General features: G+C 48.2%; 1 protein-coding gene and 1 long non-coding RNA gene across 3 annotated transcripts in view; one reads left to right on the top strand and one right to left on the bottom strand.

Moving 5' to 3' along the window:
- The window catches only part of Tctn2 (tectonic family member 2), a 30,797-nt gene extending 15,041 nt beyond the window's left edge, over positions 1-15,756 (top strand). Inside the window, exons 9-18 of one of the 2 annotated variants that reach the window (XM_048447205.3) lie at positions 255-320; positions 3,338-3,472; positions 5,451-5,528; positions 7,620-7,697; positions 8,666-8,777; positions 11,431-11,537; positions 12,992-13,148; positions 14,317-14,442; positions 14,525-14,613; positions 15,404-15,756. In XM_048447205.3, coding sequence (XP_048303162.3) covers positions 255-320; positions 3,338-3,472; positions 5,451-5,528; positions 7,620-7,697; positions 8,666-8,777; positions 11,431-11,537; positions 12,992-13,148; positions 14,317-14,442; positions 14,525-14,613; positions 15,404-15,531 — 1,076 coding nt within the window. In that variant the 3' untranslated portion in view covers positions 15,532-15,756. The remainder of the gene's footprint in view (positions 1-254; positions 321-3,337; positions 3,473-5,450; positions 5,529-7,619; positions 7,698-8,665; positions 8,778-11,430; positions 11,538-12,991; positions 13,149-14,316; positions 14,443-14,524; positions 14,614-15,403) is intronic. The other variant, XM_048447206.3, reaches the window with a different exon arrangement.
- Positions 11,089-12,324, bottom strand: LOC146895391 (uncharacterized). Its single transcript, XR_014997989.2, has 2 exons — positions 12,050-12,324; positions 11,089-11,952 (listed from the first exon to the last, which is right to left on the bottom strand). It is a non-coding gene; the product is annotated as an uncharacterized LOC146895391 (long non-coding RNA).
- Positions 15,757-18,674: the final 2,918 nt, after the last annotated feature.

The raw sequence follows: 18,674 nt of genomic DNA, 5'->3' as shown, positions 1-18,674 counted from the left end.
GATAAAATGATGTGCTGTTTGGAGAGATGCCAGCAAGGAGAGAAGGTTAGCCAGTTGCTGCTCAGCCTCTCTGAGCTAGCGGGCTTTCACCCCAGCCTCTGAATCTCGTGTCTTATTTATAAATAGAGAGATAAAGGTTTAGTTAAAGCTGCATTTAGTGGCAGTGGCAGAGTTGCAGTTTCTGGCTGAAATAACAGTAGACTAAGGTGCAGCTACTTGCCAAGTTGAAACATCATTGATTCTGTGTCTTTTAGGTCTGGTCACACCAAGAGTAAGCTATGAGGAAGCCGCTGATCTGGACAAACGCATCTCCAGTTCAGGTACATAGTGTTACATGTTCATGCCACTGCTACAAAACACAGGTGCTGTTCCTTTTCTATTTTATTTCCTTTTTGAGGCAGGGTCTCACTATGTGGCCCTGGCTGGCCCGGAACTCCCTATATAGACCACACCTGCGTCTGTCTTCTGGGTGCTGGGATTAAAGGTGTGTGACACTGTATCTGGTTTTTTGTTTTTGTTTTTGTTTTGTTTTGTTTTGTTTTGTTTTTGGACAGGGTTTCTCTATGTAGCCCTGGCTATCCTGGAACTCTCTCTATACCAGATTCTCCTTGAACTCAGAGATCCGCCTGCCTCTGCCTCCTGAGTGCTGGGATTAGAGTTATGTGCCACCACTGCCCAGCATTTTAAAACAAATTTTTAAAGACTGATTTTTATCTTTGTGTCTGTGTGGTGTGTGCTAAGGCCAGGAGAGGGAATCAGATCTCCTGGAGCCTTACTTACAGGTGATTGACGTGAGTGCTAGGAAGCAAACTCTGGCCCTCTGCGAGAGCAGCAGTCACTCTAACAACTGAGCCACCTCTGCAGCCCCTTACAAATGAAAATTACGTGTTACGTTTTGTGTGTGTGGGGAGGGCTGGGGTTGAGCTTGTGCACATCAGTACAGTGCTCTTGAGTCCACAAGGGGGGTTGGATCCCCTGAAGCTAGAGTTAGAGGCAGTTGTAAGTTACCAATCCTGGGTGCTGGAAACCAAACTCTGGAAGAGCAGTACTCTCTCTCAAGTACTGGCCGCCTCTCCAGCCCTGTCGTTTGTGTTTCTGAGACAGCGTCTCACCATGTATCACAACCATCACTACTTAGCCTCTTGATTGCTGCTGAGTGGCTTTCTGTGTCTATCTTCCTTGGGTGGCACATCACCAGTGTAGAATGTATTTTCATGGGGCTGGAGAGATGGCTCAGAGGTTAAGAGCATTGCCTGCTCTTCCAAAGGTCCTGAGTTCAATTCCCAGCAACCACATGGTGGCTCACAACCATCTGAACTGATATCTGATGCCCTCCTCTGGCCTGCAGACAGACACACAGACAAAATATTGTATACATAATAAATAAATAAATATTTAAAAAAAAGAATGTATTTTCATTATGAGTTGAAGGAGGAGGGGCTATGGAGATGGCTCAGAGCGGTCCTTGACATGCAGGTGGGCGGACCTTCGTGTGGCCCCCACCATGTGTACGAGGCTGGGCCAATGACATGCACTGCAACCTCGGCTCTAGGGTAGTGGAGACAAGAGCATCCCTAGACCTCAGCAGCCAGCTGGGTTAGCAGAGCTGGTGGACTTCAGCTTCAGTGAGAGACCCTGCCTCAAAAAAATCAGGTCAGACGGACGTCATGGTGGTGCACACCTTTAACCCCAGCATTTGGCAGACTGAGGCATGTAGATCACTATGCATTCAAAGCCAGCCTGTCTACATAGCAAGTTACAGGACAGCAATATATATATGACTGTATCTCAAAACAAAACACAAAGTAAGATGACGGGCCAGAGAGATGGGTCAGTGGGTGAAGGTGTTTGCAGCAAGCTTGAGCACCCGAGTTCAATTCCTGGGACCTATGTGGTGAAAGGTGCCAGCCAACTCCTGAGACTTGTCCTTTGACCTCCACTTGGGCACTGTGACAAGCCTGCATGTGTATGTGTGTGTGTGGGGACATGCAAGGGTGTGTGTGCACATTCAGGAACACACACTAATAATAAAAATGTGAAAAAAGAAAGATGAAAGATGATTGAGGAAGATGTACAGCACTGAACTCTAACCTCTACATGCACCCATGGGCACTGTACACAGACACACACAGGAATGCTTACACATACGTAAACACACAAAGTAATTAAAAATTTAAAAACGGGGGCTGGAGAGGTGACTCAGTGCTTGAGAGCATTTGCTGCTCTTGCAGAGGACCAGGTTCAGTTCCCAGCACCACATGATGGCCCACATCTGTAACTTCAGTTGCAGGTGATTTGACGCCCTCTTCTACCCTCCTGGGCACCAGTCACACACCATGGTGCATACACTTACGTGCACATGCAAGCAAGACCCTCATGCACGTGAAATAAAAATAATACATACATCTTTAGGAAAGAATTGATGGAGCCTCAGCAGAGTTGGGGGGACGCTCCAGCAGAGTTTTGTGGCATGTTCTGCTTGTGTGGCTTCTGTGAACTCTGAGACCTCAGCCACCTCCTCACAGGCCCCGAGGGGATGTGCTGCAGAGCCCTCGCCAGCTCTCAGGTTCTGAGGCCTTTGCTTAGGTCACTCTTAGGTTGTTAATCTTTGCGGACACCGCGTTGTCATTCTTGCCTACTTTATTTTCTAATCCTCATGCACATGCATGTGTGTGTGTGTGTGTGTGTGTGTGTGTGTGTGTGTGCGCGCGCGCGCATGTGCATGTGCATGTAAATCAGGACAAGTTCAGCTGTGGGTACTTGTCTCCCCCCTTTATGAAAGAGGTGTCTTGTTCTTTGATGCCAGTGCTGGGCTAGCACCAGAACTGAAGCTGAGTTCTCTCAGCTGGCTTTCTGTGGGTTCTGGGGATCTGAGCCTTCTCTCCAGTCCCCTTTCTTGCTTTTCCTGGTGGTTAAACTTTGCATCCAGAACGGCTGTGTGGTGTGGCTGATTCAGCAGCCCTTTGTTTTGAATGAAGGTGTGGCTTGTGTTCCTTTCTAGTGGGTTATGACCTTGTTCCTGGCTGTGTGTTTGAAATTCATACTGTCTAATAGCTTAATAGCTGCCAGGCCTCAGGTCTCTGCTTCCGGATGCATGAGTGTCCCCAAGTGCAGAGGTCAGCACCGGGGACACAGGAATCACAGGAAAGGGACAGAATCATTCAGGGAGCCGAGGTGGAATAGAGGATGTGGCTAATTGACGTGGGACCACAGGAAGCTCCGTGGAGGAAACAGTGGACGGCTTCCTTAGGGAGCTAGAGAGATGGCCGTGGGGGTGCCCACTCAGACAGAGAGAGCCTCAGGAACACTTCAACTCAGACAGGGTTTTTCTTTGCAGACACACTTCTAAACAGTGGATCTGCCTCCAGAAATGTGAGCCTTGAAGAGCATTACGTTTTCAGATGGCAAAATAATTCTATCAGCGGACTAGACATCACAGTCATCAGGGCAGAGATCAGTGCCCACCAGAAAGGTAACGCGGAGAGAGGCTGAGAAAGCCTTGGGTTGGAAGTGTTCTGTTTTCCGATGGTTTCTGTAACTGCGACTCTTCAAGTGGAGACAGACTTGTTTATCATGTGTGTTTATCACTGACTCGAGGAGTCAGTATTTTTTCCCCCAAGACAGAGTTTCTCTGTGTAGCCCTGGGTGTCCTGGATTTAGCTCTGTAGACCAGGCTGGCCTTGAAGTCACAGAGATCTGCCTGCCTTTGCCTCCTGCATGCTGGGATTAAAAGGGTGTGCCACCACTGCCTGGCATGCGTCAGGACAGCAGATGTAATTTTGCTCCGGGCATGGTGGCTCGCACCTGTAATGTTAGAGCTCTGGAGGCTGAGACAGTGAGTTCAAAGCAGCATAGATACATATAGTGAAGCCCTGTCTCAAAGGAACAAAAAAAAAAAAAAGTGATTTTTAAAGTAAATGGTACTTAGGCTAGAGAGATGGCTCAGCACTGGCTGCTTTTCCAGAGGACCTGGGGTTCAGTTCCCAGCACCCGCATGGCAGCTCACAGGAGATCAGTGCACACTCCACAGACACCTGCTGTGGCTTGCACGTCCACACACATGTACATGTCATTAAAAATAAAGTTTCCTTGGGTGCCGGTGGTGCATGCCTTTAATCTCAGCACTTGGGAGGCAGAGGCAGGCAGATCTCTGTGAATTCATAGCCAACTTGGTCTATAAAATGTGTTCTAGAACAGTAGTGCTGTTACACAGAGAAAAACTGTCCCAGTACCCCTCCAAAAAGAATTAAATAAAAAAAATAAAGTAAATAGTATCACTGGGCAGGCAAGATGGCTCTGCTGGGAGGGTGCTTGTGACAAGCCTGACAGCCCGAGCTTGTGTCCCCAGAACTGACTCCGGCAAGTTGTCTTCAGACCTCCACATGTGTGCCAATGCTTGTGCATCCACACATGTATACACACACTGTTACGCTCAGATCGTGAAGTCCCCCCAGAACCGACTAGGAGACCAAACCTGTATGTCAAAGCAAAGAGCCTTTATTCTTATACAAGTTTGTAAACTCGGATTCTCTGTGTGTTCAACGTATTGGAGTGGTCGGAGAGCCCCAAGCTCAGCTGGGGTTGGGGTCTTATAGTAGCAATAGAAAAGGTGGGGTGAGTGATTTCTAAGGCTCAGGACCCCTGACTGGCTGACGTTTGTGTAGGGGTGTCCTGATGAAAAATGATGGGTGTGTGCTGGCAGGCAATCCTGTCTACAATGGTTGGAATGTTTATGACTTTCCCTGGGACCTGGTGCTGCCTGCTATGGCAGCTGTGCAGCCTGGGTGCCATGTATGGCCAGGCTGCCCTGGGCCCCACGTGGCCTGGGCCCTATCATGTGTGGCTTGGCTGCCCCCCCCCCGCAGTAAATAAAACATAATTTTTTTAAAGATTTATTGATTGATTGATTGATTTTATTATGTATGCAGTATCTGTCTGCCTGTACACCTGCATGTCAGAAGAGGGCACTATTTCTCAGCATAGATGGTTGTGGGCCACCATGTGGTTGCTGGGAATTGAACTCAGGATCCTCTGGAAGAACAGTCAGTGCTCTTAACCTCCGAGCCATCTCTCCAGCCCAAAACGTAATTTTAAAAGAAGAGAAAAAGTGGTATGGGCTTGGCTAGCATATGCCTTTAATTCCAGCACTCGGGAGACGGAGGCTGGCAGGAATCTTCTGTGTAGACCAGGTTGGCTTCAGCCTCCTGAGTGCTGGGACCAAATGTGTATAATAATACACTTGATTTGTTTCTGTTTTGGGTCTTGGTTTTTGTTTTGTTTTGCTTTTTAAGATGATAGCCTGGACTGGCCTCCACCTCAAAGCCATCCTCCTGCCTCAGCCTCCTGAGTGCTGGAATTACGGCATGTGTTGCCATGCCTGGCACGTGGGCATTGCCTTCTTTTCCCAGTGAAATGGTACACATTATGTCTCCAGTTTCTTTCCTCTCTAGGAACAGTGGTCCAAAGATTCACAGTGAAGTTTTTAAGCCATGACAGTGGTGATGAGAAGGAATCTTCTGGAAACCCAGGTAGGACGACCGATGTGCTGGTCTGCACAGGCCCTAGGGTGGCTCTCCTGGGCTGTGGCCTGGTTGTCAGGAGCTGTCCTCAGTTGTGTTCGTCTCCATGGCCGGTTTATCCTGGGACAGTCCACTTTCCCCGATGGCAGCTCAGTATTGTAATACACAATGTTGCTTTAAGTGCAAATTTTATTCTCTTTAGCTTCTGGTGTTTTATTTTTGTTTTTTGTGGGTTTTCCCCCCCTTTTTTTGTTTATTATTATTTTTTTTCTATAGGACTTCTCAATGTAGCCCTGGCTATCCTGGAATTCTCTCTGTGAACTCAGAGATTAGCCTACCTCTGTCTCCCAGTGCTGGGATTAAAGGCATGCACCACTACCACTGGTTAGTGTGTGTCTCTGTGTGTGTGTTTAATGATTTATTTTTATTTCATGTGCATTGGTGTTTTGCCTGCATGTATGTCTGTTGGATCCCCTGGAACTGGAGTTACAGACAATTGTGAGCTGCCATGTGGGTGCTGGGAATTGAACCTGGGTCCTCTGGAAGAGTAGTCAGTGCTCTTAACCACTGAACCATCTCTCCAGTCCCTTTTTTAAAAATTATTTTTACTTCTGTTTATGTTTGTGTTCACTCACACGTGCCTCTTGTGTGCAGGCACCCATGGAGGTCAGACTCCCTGGATGTGGCGTTTCAGTCAATTGTGAGTTGCCCAGAACATGTGTTGGGACCCAACCTGGGGTCTTCCGGAAGAGCAACAATTGTTCCCAACCACTGAGCCATCTCCCCAGCTCCCAGGAGGTTTTTGGTTTTTGGTTTTTGGTTTTTTTTTTTTTTTTTTTTTTTGGTATTTGTGTGTAGCCAAGGCTGGCCTTGAACTCTGAATCTAATGTCCTCCCTCAACCTTCTGAGTAACTAGGATTATAGGCACTGTACTGGTGCCTTTTAAAAGATGTTTATTGTATATATGGTGTTCTGCCTGCACACCAGAAGAGGGCACCAGATCTCATTACAGATGATTGTGAGCCACCATGTGGTTGCTGGGATTGAACTCAGGACCCTTGGAAAAGCAGCCTCTGAATCATCTCTCCAGCCCGCCTTTGTCCTTTTGAAAGAAAGCTGACACTCTGTTGTGGGCCACTGTCCTCTGAGTATGGCAGCCGTTGTCACCTTAGAGCAGCTGTGACTTTATCTACAGGAGACCCCAGGAAGGTCAGGCCTGTTTCCCTCCAGCTGCTTGGGAGATACTGGTACATAGGGGTGGAAGGCTAGCTGACGGGTGCTCCATCCATGCGGCAGGAGATACTGGCACATAGGGGTGGAAGGCTAGCTGATGGGTGCTCCATCCATGCGGCAGGACATCACCACCCGTGCTGGTGGGGTTCTCAGCACTCACTGTAGCTGTCTTAAGGTCACCCACACTCCTGTGAGGTAGTGCACCAAAGCCGTGGGCTCGTGCCCTTCCGTTCCAGTTCATTCACACGTAGTCAAGGCCTGGCCTACACCAGCCTGCTGTGCACCTGCTCATTTCCTGCTCTTTTGGCCTCTTTGGTGCCTGGTTTGCACCTGCGATGTGGTAACCTATGTGGAGCTGGTAATATTTTAGATATGCTGGGATAGGTCAAGTCCATCAGTATATCAACGAGGCTGGTGTTCAGGAGAGGTGGGAAGTAAGGTCAGAGTAGACATGGGCTGTGACCTTGACTGGGCCCTGATTTGTAGGACGGACACTGGGCACTAAATCACCCGGGGATGGAGAGGGAAGTTGGCCATTGCTGTGGGCGTTGCCCTGGGGAATGTTGCTACTGCAAATGTTGGCTAGGAATGTGGCATAGCCTTCAATTTCCGAGCTTCCTCCCTCCATATCTTGAGAACGGGGCTGCACATGGGTGCCGTCAGGCCTGACTAAAAATGAATAAGTCAAAAAAATCGAAACAGGAAGTAGAAATAACCATCTTCTTGCCTCAGCCTTTGAAGTGTTGGGGTCACCTGCTGCTGCGTGGCCACAGGGGTGGCGTTTACAAAGCTCTGCCTCCTGCTTCCCTTTCCTGCTGTCTGGGTAAGAGAAGATGCCAGCTCTCCCTGCTTTGTTTGCTGTTCTAGGTTACCAGCTTGGCAAGCCGGTCCGAGCCCTGCATACCGATGGGATGAATGTCACTGCGTTGCACCTCTGGCAGCCAGGTGATGTGCTTTGCCATCGCGATTTGCCCTTGGCAAACAGGAGCTAGAAAATTTGCCGCCCTTTTGGCCTGTGGTGTGGGGGAGGGGCTGCCTTTTCTGTCTCTGTGGCTCCCCCCGCCAGGTTGTCTAGCATATTGTTGTGCCTAAGTGCTGGGTACTTGAAGAACGGTTCAGGCGTGATTGGGCTCTGTCGCCAGCATGCTGCTCCTCAGAAATAGGTCCCTCTGAACGGTGGGCTCCTAGTGCTGCCGTAGGAGTTGCCCACATGTGTCAGCAGCAGCAATGTCCCTGCTACCAAGGAGCCACTGAACCTGGTCCAGGAATTCTCACACAGAATAGTGTCTTTGTTTGGCTTTGAAAGGCTCAGGATTGAATAGCGGTTCTCACCCTTCCTAATGCTGTGGCCCTTTAATACAGCTCCTCATGCCATGGTGACCCCTAAGCACAAAATTATTTTCGTTGCTATTTTAGAGCTGTAATTTTGCTTCTGTTGTGAATCGTAAAGATTTATATGATAGGAGACCCCAAAGGACTTATGACCCACAGGTTGAAAATGACCACATTAGAGTAACAAAATGACTCAGTTTGCAGAAATGGAAACTTTTTTGTTTTGCTTTCCATTTAGTTTTGTATTGTTTAGCCAGCTGTGCTGACACATTCCTGTAGTCCCAGCACTTAAGGTGTGGAGGCAGGAGGACCAGGAGGTCAAGGTCATCCCCAGCTACATCATCAACCCAAGGCCAGCCTGGGCTATGTGAGACCCTGTCAAAAAAAAAAAAAACAGATGAAAATTAACACTTTTTGTTTGTTTAATTTTTCAGAAGGGTCATTTTATGTTACTCAGGCTGGCCTCGAACCACCATGCTCCTGCCTCCACCTCCTGAGTACTGTGGAGAGGGCTTTCAGGAAACACCTGGAAGTCAATCTGTCTTTCAGCAGAGCAGTGAGGGCTCATCTTTCTGTTGCAGCTGGAAGGGGCTTGTGCACATCAGCCGCTCTCCGACCCATTTTATTTGGAGAGAATGTACTTGCCGGCTGCCTTTTGGAGGTTGGGATTAATGAGAACTGTACGCAGCTCCGGTGAGTCTCATGTTGGTTGCGGGGTCGGGGTCTCATAACCAAGGATGGCCTTGAACTCTTGATCCTACTGTCTCCACCTCCCCAGGACTGGCTCAGCAAGTTTCCTCAATGAATTTTCCTGCATTTTAAGTGGTTTCCTTAAAATTAATTTATCATGTGAATGTTGAAGACAGAAGCGCACACGCGCACGTGTGTAGAGAGAACTTGCGCATCAACACAGGCAAACAGACCTGGGTTGAGAACCATTCATGCTTAACCAAGGCTTCTGGTGTGGGAGCCTTCTTTCTTTGAACACTGGATGAAGGGTCAGAGCCATGTGTAGTTTTAACTGCACCGCTAGCGTTTGGAAAATGTTTGTGCACGTGTGTGTATTTAACATTTGTTCATGAAATTATTGTGTGTGTGAAGTGGGTGCATGCATGTGTATGTGTTGTGTGTGTGCATAGGTTGGGGAGCACCTTTCTCCAGCACAGATTCTAGGTGTGGAACATGGGTCATCAGTGTTGGTGGCACTTGCTCTTACCCATGAGCCATCTTGCTGATTTTTTTTCATGGCGGTAAAATTCCTATGATGTAATTAACCTTCGTGAAGCACCTGATTGAGCCAGACACAGTTGCTTAGCCACTGTTGCTCTCTAGAGGCTGAGGCAGGGTTGTTGTTAGGGGTATCTTGAGCTGTCTCAACATAAAATCAAAGAGCATCTGTCGCAATGGTTCAGCAGGTAAAGGCATTTGCTGCTAAGGCTGACCTGAATTCAAGACCAGGACCAGTGGTGGAAGAAAACTGATTCTCTTAGGTTGTCTGACCCCCCCCCAAATATGCCACGTCACATGTGTGCACATGTACACAAATGTTTAAAAGACTAAAATCAAGCAAAAAAGTTGAATATCTATAGGGCTTTCATGATCATATGAAAGGGTCTATCTCGTTCTAAAATATTTTCATCACCAAAAATGGAAATCTGTCTGTATAAATAGTTACCATCCCCCCCCCAGGTCTTCTCCCTAAAGCCTCAGGTACCACACACCCTGCTTTCTGTCCCTGTGGCTTTGCCTGTTGGGTGTTCAAACGGAGACACACCCACCCTGCTGTTCTTCCACGTCGCAGCATATACTGGAACTCCCTCCGTTCCTATGGTGACCCATAGAATGACTGTCTTTGTGTGTCGGTACATTACCATACCTTGTTCATCCCCATGGGTTGTTGGACATCTGCGTTTTCCACTCTTTGGCTGCGTTCACGACTGTGAACAGGCCTGTACTAGTTTTTCTTTGAATTGCTTACTGTTTTTTTTTGTTTTTTGTTTTTTTTGTTTTTTTGGTTTCTCAAGACAGGGTTTCTTTATGTAGCTCTGGCTATCCTAGAACTACCTTTGTAGACCAGGCTGGCCTCGAACTCACAAAGATATGCCTGTTGCTGGTTCCCAAATGCTAGGTCAGAGGTGTGCACCACCACCTCCTGGTTAGCACTTCCTGTTCTTTTGGTCTGTGCCTGGGAATCGAAGTGCCGGGTCGTCTGGTAATGCCCTGTCTGTGTGCAGAACCTGGTTTTTCTACAGTGGTGGCGTCTTTCGCCGCTTGCACAGCAGAGTGGGACAGCCCCAGTGTTCCCACATCCTCCCAGCACTCGCTGTTTTCCTTGTTTCTGATTACATTTTTGCTGTTTTATGTTTATCTTTGCTTTGTTTGGGTCAGTTCAAGGATGGGCGAGCATACACATGCTTCACTTCACGTGTGGAGGTCAGAGGACAAGTCTGGCAGTGCTCTCTCTGGCCACGCTGTAGGGTCTAAGAATCCAACTCAGGTCTTTGGGCCTGCTACACGCTCCTCCACCCACTAAGCCACCTCACTGGCCCCTCCCCTCCCAGAACATTCTCCACTTTAAGATTTATTTGTTTGTATGGTTTGAAAGTTTGTATGATTTGTATGTCTGTGCACCATGTGCAGGCAGTGCCTGCAGTGACCAGAAGAGGCCGCCAGATGCCCGAGAACTGGAGAACTGGAGTTACAGGTGGTTGTGAGCCACCAAGTAGGTGCTGGGAATTGAACTTTTCTCTCTCTCTCTCTCTCTCTCTCTCTCTCTCTCTCTCTCTCTCTCTCTCTTTTTGAGATTGGGTTCTCTGTGTAGCCCTGACCATCCTAGAACTTGATATGTAGACCAGGCTGACCTCGAACTCAGGGATACACCTGCCTCTGCCTCCTGAGTGCTGCTGAGATTAAAACATGTGCCATCACTGTCCAGTTTGAGCAACAAATGATCTTAATTGCTGAGCCATCTCTCTAGTTTACACCCACACTTGTATATACCCTGTTTATACCCTGCATATACCCCGTTTTTATTTATTATTATTGTTATTGTTATTATTATTATTATTGGTTTTTCAATACAGACTTTCTCTGTAGCTTTGGAGCCTGTCCTAGAACTTGCTCTGTACACCAGACTGGCCTTGAACTCAGAGAGTTGCCTCCGCCTCCTGAGTGCTGGGATTAAAGGTGCATGTCACTACTGCCTGTCTGTGCTCTGTTTTTAACGCCAGTCCCTCCAGCAGATTTTCATCTGGGCTCCTAGCACAGACTAAGTTCCAGTCTTGGGAAAGGGCTTGAGGACAAGCCCCACTGGGCACCGGCTGAGAAATGTCTTCTTCTCATGCAGGGAGAATGTCCTCCAGAGGCTGGATTTGCTGATACAAGCAACTCACGTCGCGAGGAGAGGCAACTCGGATTACAGCGATCTGAGTGATGGCTGGCTGGAGATCATACGTGAGTCTTAGTGGCCACACAAAAGGGCTTATGGCTATTGAGCCTGTGGTTGCTAGCCATGGCCCAGGAGCCTGACGTATTTGGCTAGGGCTCTGCTGCAGGCAGGAAGCTTTTCACAGCTCTCTTGTAGCTTTGCTTCACCCAGGAAGCAGCTGCGAACTTCCTCTTGCTGAGAATCCGGGCTTGAAGATCTTTAGGGCACCTCAGTTTGTATTACTGTTTTGAATTCCCAAGAATATTGGCATCGAGAGCTATCTTGGTAGTGTGTAGAAGTCACTTTGTTACAGAGTTTGAAATGTGGTGCTGAGTGAAGGAAGCCCAGACACACACATCCCAGATGTGTAAAAATCCGATTCGCGAGTCCTGGGAAACAGCGAAATACTGCTGTGATCTGGAGAGTTCTGTCCAGGGTGATCTGAAAGGGAATCGGGCTGAGATGTGTGCAGGGCCCTGGGTCTGAGCCCCAGCACCCACTTCCTCCCAATCCAAAACAAGTCCGAAAAATCACTCACCTCTGAGCTGTTCACTTTGAAGGAAACTGGGCAGGGCCTGGGGTGTGGCTCTAAGGATGGTGCTGGTCTAGCTTGCTCCCGTCTCTGAGCTTGATGGTGTTATTACAGTGCCTCCAGCCAGGAAATTGCTTATTTTTCTAACCCACAGAAACCAAGGATACTAGGATGAGTTCTAAATATCCCCTTTTATATGACTTCTGAGAGGGTGGTGACTGTTTAGAATAATTGTGTGACTTTACTGTGGTCCCTCGTTGTCCCTCTCAGAATACTGTGTGGCTTTCGGGGACAAGCTTAGACTCCTAATCTCTCTCTCTCTCTCTCTGGTTTTTTAAGACAGGGTGTCTCAATAACAGTCCTGACTGCCCTGGAACTAGCTCTGTAGACCAGGCTGGCCTTGAACTTAGAAACCCACCTGTCTCTGCTTCCTGAATGCTGGGACTAAAGACTTGCACCATCATTGCCTGGCCTTTTTCTCTTTTTTAAGAAAATATTTTATTTATGTGACTATGTGTCTCTGTGGAAATTTATGTCATATAAGTTCTGGTGTCCTTGGAGGCAGGAGAGGGCATCAGATCCCCTGGAGTTGAAGTTATAGGTGATTGTGAGCTGGGAACTGACCCTGTGTCCTCCACAAGAGCAGCCAGTGCTCCTAAATGCTGAGACATCTCTGCAGCTCCGGACACTGAATCTTTATGTTTAGTTTTATTATGTGGGCTGGGACCTCATTCATCACACAGGGAAGCATTTAGACACCACCCAAGTGAGTAGTACCTGCTTCTGCCTGGTGGACACGAGGTCACATAGTTATGGGGTGACATTAGAGCTTGCTAGAGAGTAGAGCCTCAGGACTGGGAGCCAGACCACGTCACCTTCCATTCCTAGTGTGTCATGTGTGACACTGTAGGACAGCTGCTTTTAACAGGTGTCTTGACATTCCTGCAGGTGTTGACGCCCCTGAGGCAGATGCTGATCTGCCCCTGAGCAGCGCAAATGGCATCTGCCCAGAAGTTCCTGCCCAGCTCACTGTCCGCATCCTCATTGCCGAAGCTGGTTCTGTGGAAGGGGTGGCTCAGCATGAGATCCTTGGCGTGGAGATGAGGTGTGTGTGATCTCCTGAGAGTTGCCAAAGACTAGAAATGCTAGGCGGGAATCTGCACACTTGCAAATGGGGATTGTTAGGGATCTGTCTGTGTGAGTGGAAGGCGCCAATACTGTGTTGGAGACTGAACCTGCTCTCAGGGTTGTTTGGAAGGCTCTGAGAGCTGCTGCAGAGTCCAGAGGGCTAGGGCTAGCAAGGGGCCGTGCAGCGCTGCATGTACTTAACTCTCTGAGCCTGGGTGGCGCGCTGGCCATTGGTTGGAGGCTTTGCCGGTGCCATAGGTTCAGATCATGGAACTATGTGTGGTTTTAGACAGTTTGATATGTAGTTGCCTCATCTGAGAAGTGATGACAGCTGAGTGTTCCGTTTCTCCCTCAGGTGACAGGTTCTACCTAACAGAAGGTGATGCGGGCTGCTCAGCTGGGAAGAGTCCCCATGCTTCAAGCTCAGAGAGGCTCTCTTCCCTTTTACCTCTAGCTTCCCTTGCCCTGGGACCGCCTTCACTTGTAGGGACATCCTCCTCAGTCCCGCAGGGTCAGCACCAGCTCAGCCTTGCCTGGGCTTACTAAAGAGAGGCCACCTTGTCAAGAGACATCCGGCAGACTTACATTTGTCCAGCTGGGTCATGGGTTCCCGTTGGAGCCATTTGCCGTGGCCAGGACTATCAACAGCCCTGGCAGGCAGTCTCTGGGTTCAGACTGCTGTCTTTTCATCTCCTGAACAGAGAGTGGGAAGTGATGTGTCCCCCACCCCTAAGGGAAGTTGGGGAGCAGTTACCAGAACAGGAGAAGGAATGCCTAGTCCCCATCAGAGTTACTTCAAGAGTGTTGCGGTGGAGCCAGTGGGCTCTCTTCCTAGGCAAGGCTTCGCCAGTGAGCTTCGCCCCAGTCCCACAGTACTGTTTCGAGGATTCCTTGCCATAATGTGTAAAAAGCACCCTAGTTCTATGCTGCAGGCATGGAATGCCCTCGATAAATGACCAGCTGCCAATAGACTGTTGGAGACAAGCAACCTTTGCTAAGAGAACCTGGTGACGGGTACAGGGGCATGCAGATTCTCTCTTTGTGTCTAGACTTGAGAAATGGATGCAACACTTGGATTCCCTGGGGTCCTGAGTCAGACTTCTGATGAAAGGTGGCTACTCTGCCTTACAGTCTCCCCGTTCTAGGGTCTCCACCGTGACCTGGCAGTACCAGTGTGGGCTCACCTGTGAGGACAAGGCCGCTCTTCTCCCTCTCAGTGCTTCGGTTCAGTTCATTAAGATCCCTGCGCAGATGCCCCGCCCTCCAACGAGGTGAGCCAATGGCTGACAGGCTAGCAGGTTCCTTCCTGCCTCTCACTTGTTCTCCCAGAAACCTTCTCATGTGTTTTTGTAGATTCCAGATCAACTTCACAGAGTATGACTGTACCCGGAATGAGCTGTGTTGGCCTCAACTTCTGTACCCTCTGACCCAATATTACCAAGGTAGGGAAGGCAGGTTCCACTTGTTGTCAGAATGACATGCCAACTGAAACTGCTGAGTCGATGTGTGGATGGTGTAGGCAAGACGCACAGACTTAGAAGAAGAAACTGCACCTCTGCTGATGTTTTATCAACTATTAATTGTTATCAATAATAATCACTAAATAATTACCTTCAACGTCAAGATGGGATACAGCTCAGTTGTTGTGGGGATGGGGTAGAGCCCCTGTGAGTGTCATGGCAGACAGGGAAACAAACCTCAAAGAGATGAAAATGAAAACTCAGTTCAGCCCGGCTGGATCAAACTCTGGGGTCTGGTCCCAGGAGATTTATTGCCAGTAAACACAGTACGATTTGGAGAAAGTTTCCTGTGTAATTCAATTCCCAGTTCACAAGGAGGCGTAAGTATACTGCAACTCAACTCAAAGTACATGTCCTTTCTTCCAAGATAGGAAGAGCCTGCTACCTGTTCTAGCTGAAGGGCCTAGGGAAGGACCTGGTGTGTCTGGGTCATACAGATAGTATATTGCGCTATTATCCACCTCTGTCCTGGTTGGGGGAGCTCGGGGGAGCACTTGACTATATAGATAATATAAGGGTCATTTAGACTATCAGCCACCTCTGGTCCTGGTTGTGGGAGCTTGATAGATCATAATGTAGACCACCAGGCTGTTAATCACCCCCTTTCCTCTGAGAGGATGATCCTGCATGCTTAATGTTCCCGGTTTCCCTGGTGGTCTGTGGGTGCAAGGATCTCTGTGATCCCAATAAGTTGGCTTTTGCTGTCTTTCAGGGGAGCCCCATTCCCAGTGCGTTGCCAAAGGCCTAGTGCTGCTGTCCCTCCTTCTGCTGGCCATACTCGTCAGCCATCCTTGGATGAGACTGTGCAGAGGCTGGTACTCAACTCCCATCTTCCACTGAGTTTGCTCGAAGACTGAGCGCGCACTCAGTGGCTCCCTGTAGGTCTGTGTGCCTCTCTGAAACCGTTTGTTTGAGACAGGGTCTCACTATGTAGCTCCAGCTGGCCTCTAAGTGCTTTGGGATCTTCCTGCTTCTGCCTTCAGAGTGCTGGGACTGAAGGTGTGCACCACCGTGCCTAGCCTCCCTGTATCATTTTAATAAACAAAATGTCTATTTTTATAGAAATTCTTGGTGTTAAGTGAATTTAAATCAATTATCCAGATAGTCAGAGTTGCACAGAGTGATCCTTCTTGTTGCTGGCTGACTTCAGGGGAGTTGCTAATGTCCCTGAATGTTAGAGACCTAAGCCTAGCATGAATTCCTAATCATAGGAGTACTGGTTTTGACCATACTTAATGTAAGCATATAAGAATTAAGAAAGGATTGCTTGATTACTGTCTCATTCCAAAGAAAGGGTTAGAAAATGCTTAAAAGGCTTTTAAAATTATATGATGATGATGATGATGATGATGATGATGATGATGCAAGTCTGTGTGTTTGAGTGAGTGTAGGTGTGGGTACATGCGAGACAGCCATTGGGAATCAGTTTTCTCCTGCTATTTGAACTCAGGTTGGAAGGCGAGTGGCATTGTGTAGGCATTGCCTCTACCCACGAGCCATCTCAGCATTGCTATAGTCTTAAAGTACTATATTACTCATTGTGTAGAACCAGACCAGCCTACAACACAGAGATGCGCTTGCCTCTGCTGCTCGAGTGCTTAGATTAAGGGCATGCACCACAATGTCTCAGCCAGTTTTCTTAAACAGGCCAGGACCACCTACCCAAGGGCAGTACTGCCCATAATGAGCTGGGCCACATCAATCAGCAATCAAGATAATTCACCATAGACACGGACGGCTTACAGGGCAATCAGATCTGTGTCACCCTTCAGGTGACATTCCCTCTTCTCAAGTGACATCATGTCATGTTGACAGTAAAAACTGGTACAAGAATATTTGAGCGGAAACCTAAAGGAGTCAGCTTTGATGAGGTCCATTGGGCCAGTATTTTAAACTGAGGGATTCCAGAGTTCAAGTGTGTGGACCAGGAAAAAGGGAGGAGTGTGGCTGAGTGAAAGGATCCAGGACTACAGTGAGGGGTTCAGATTGTCTGGAATGCAATGAGAGAAGCCACATTGGATTGTATGTTATTGCAGAAGTCACGTGACCGCCGTGTGGAGGCTGGCCATGTGGCTAGTGGGATTGCAGAACCCACACATTGTACCACATAGGGTTCCATGGATCGTACATGTTCCAGGCTGGCAAATCCACTGTGACAAAGCCAACCGGTGGTGGCTGACTGCAAGCGAGCAGGTGTCCTGGGGGTCAACAGAGACTTCTCAGACTAGCTCACATGACGGCTGCGCCCTCTGTCTGCACTGAGAGCCAAAGGGTGTTTAATTGGAACGGTAAAGTGGCACACAGAGTGGTTAAGACTCTCCTCCCGTTGGATGGTGGTGGCGCACTCCGAAGGCAGAGGCAGGCGATCTCTGTGAGTTTGAGGCCAGCCTGGTCTGCTGTTGGTTTTACTCCAGCCCCATGTTGAAACGCCAAAATGTAGTTGGTTGTTTCACTCTTTAGTTTTTGGGGACCCGCCACCCAGCTCCCAAATAAATCACACATGGAGTTTTATTCTTAATTGCTTCTGGGCTTTTCCCTTTTCTTCTGTATATCTTACTTTCACTCTTACTCCGTGACTGGCTGGGTGGCTGGGTCCTAGTGTCCGCCACTCCCTCCATTCTTCTGTTCACACGCTGCCTGCCAGCCCTGCCCAACCTTTCTCCTGCCTCCCTATTGGCCATTCAGCTCTTTATTAGACCATCAGGTGTTTTAGACAGGCAAAGAATCACAGCCTCACAGAGTTAAACAAATGCAGCATAAACAAAAGCAACACATCTTTACCTCATTAAACAAATGTTCCACAGCATAAACACAAGTAACACACCTTAAAATAATATTCCCCAACACTGGGCTACAGAGCTATTTCCAGGACAGCCAAGGCTACACAAAGAAACCCTGTTTTGACCCCCCCCCCAAAGACACTCCTCATCCCCATTAAAGTATACTTATTTATTAGGGCTGGAGAGATGTCTCAGTAGTTAAGAGCCCATATTCCCCTTTCAGAAGACCTGAGTTTGGTTCCCATAACGAGGCTCACTGCCACTCTCTCTCCTGGGGATTGAGTTCTCTGGCCCTCTGCAAGCCATGTGCAAGTGCACACACACTTTCTTTAAAAGAAAAATCATTTGAAAATGTTTATTTGTATGTGTAGAAGCCTATTAGGTCAGAAGAAAACATTGGATTTCTTGAAACTGGTGTGAGACACCTGATCTGGGTCCTGGGAACCCCAAAACTTCCTGCAAGAGCTGTAGGTGCTCTTAACTCCTGAGCTATCTCCAGATTGTAGGACAGCAACAACAAACTGCTGAAGTTATTAAGAGTTCTTGCCTAGCATATATGAAACCCTGGGTTCCATCTGGGTTTCATCCCCAGCCTACACAGACTCAATGTGACAGTGCTTGACTGTAATTCCAGCACTGGGGGTGAGAGGGTGGGAGGTTGGAGGCAGAAGGATCAGGAGTTCAAAGTCACGCTTAGCTGCTTAAAGAGTTTGCAGCCTGACTGGGATACATGGGACCCTATCTAAAAAACAAACAAACAAACAAATAAATTTAAAAGGTAGGTCTCTAGTCCTCTGGTGCATGGTCCCATACCCACACACATGCATTAATTGGATTTAGTGGATCATCATCAAAAAAAGACAAGCAATTGGAGGGAGAACATTTTTGGAATAATGTGGGAATTGGAAGGGAAAACGGGTTGAATATGATATTTTTTGCTGTATACATGTATGGAATTCTCAAAAATAACGAAAATAAAGAAGCCCTCGGGGGTGGTGGTGCACACCTTTAATTTCAGCACTTTTAGGTAGAGGAAGGGTGATCTATGTATGAGGTCAGCTAGGTGACAGCCCGGCTACATAGACTCTGACTCAAGAAAACAAGTCTTCAAAAGGACCTGGCCGTAGTGGGGCACGAAAACAATCCTAGTACTGGAGAAGCTGAGGCAGGAGGATTGCGAACTTACGGCCAGCTTGAATTCCA

Source organism: Myodes glareolus, chromosome 2 (genome assembly GCF_982192425.1).
Source record: "Myodes glareolus chromosome 2, mMyoGla1.1, whole genome shotgun sequence".
NCBI lineage: Eukaryota > Metazoa > Chordata > Mammalia > Rodentia > Cricetidae > Myodes > Myodes glareolus.
The sequence above is the reverse complement of the archived record's forward strand: the minus strand, read 5'-3'. Positions and strand labels throughout refer to the sequence as shown.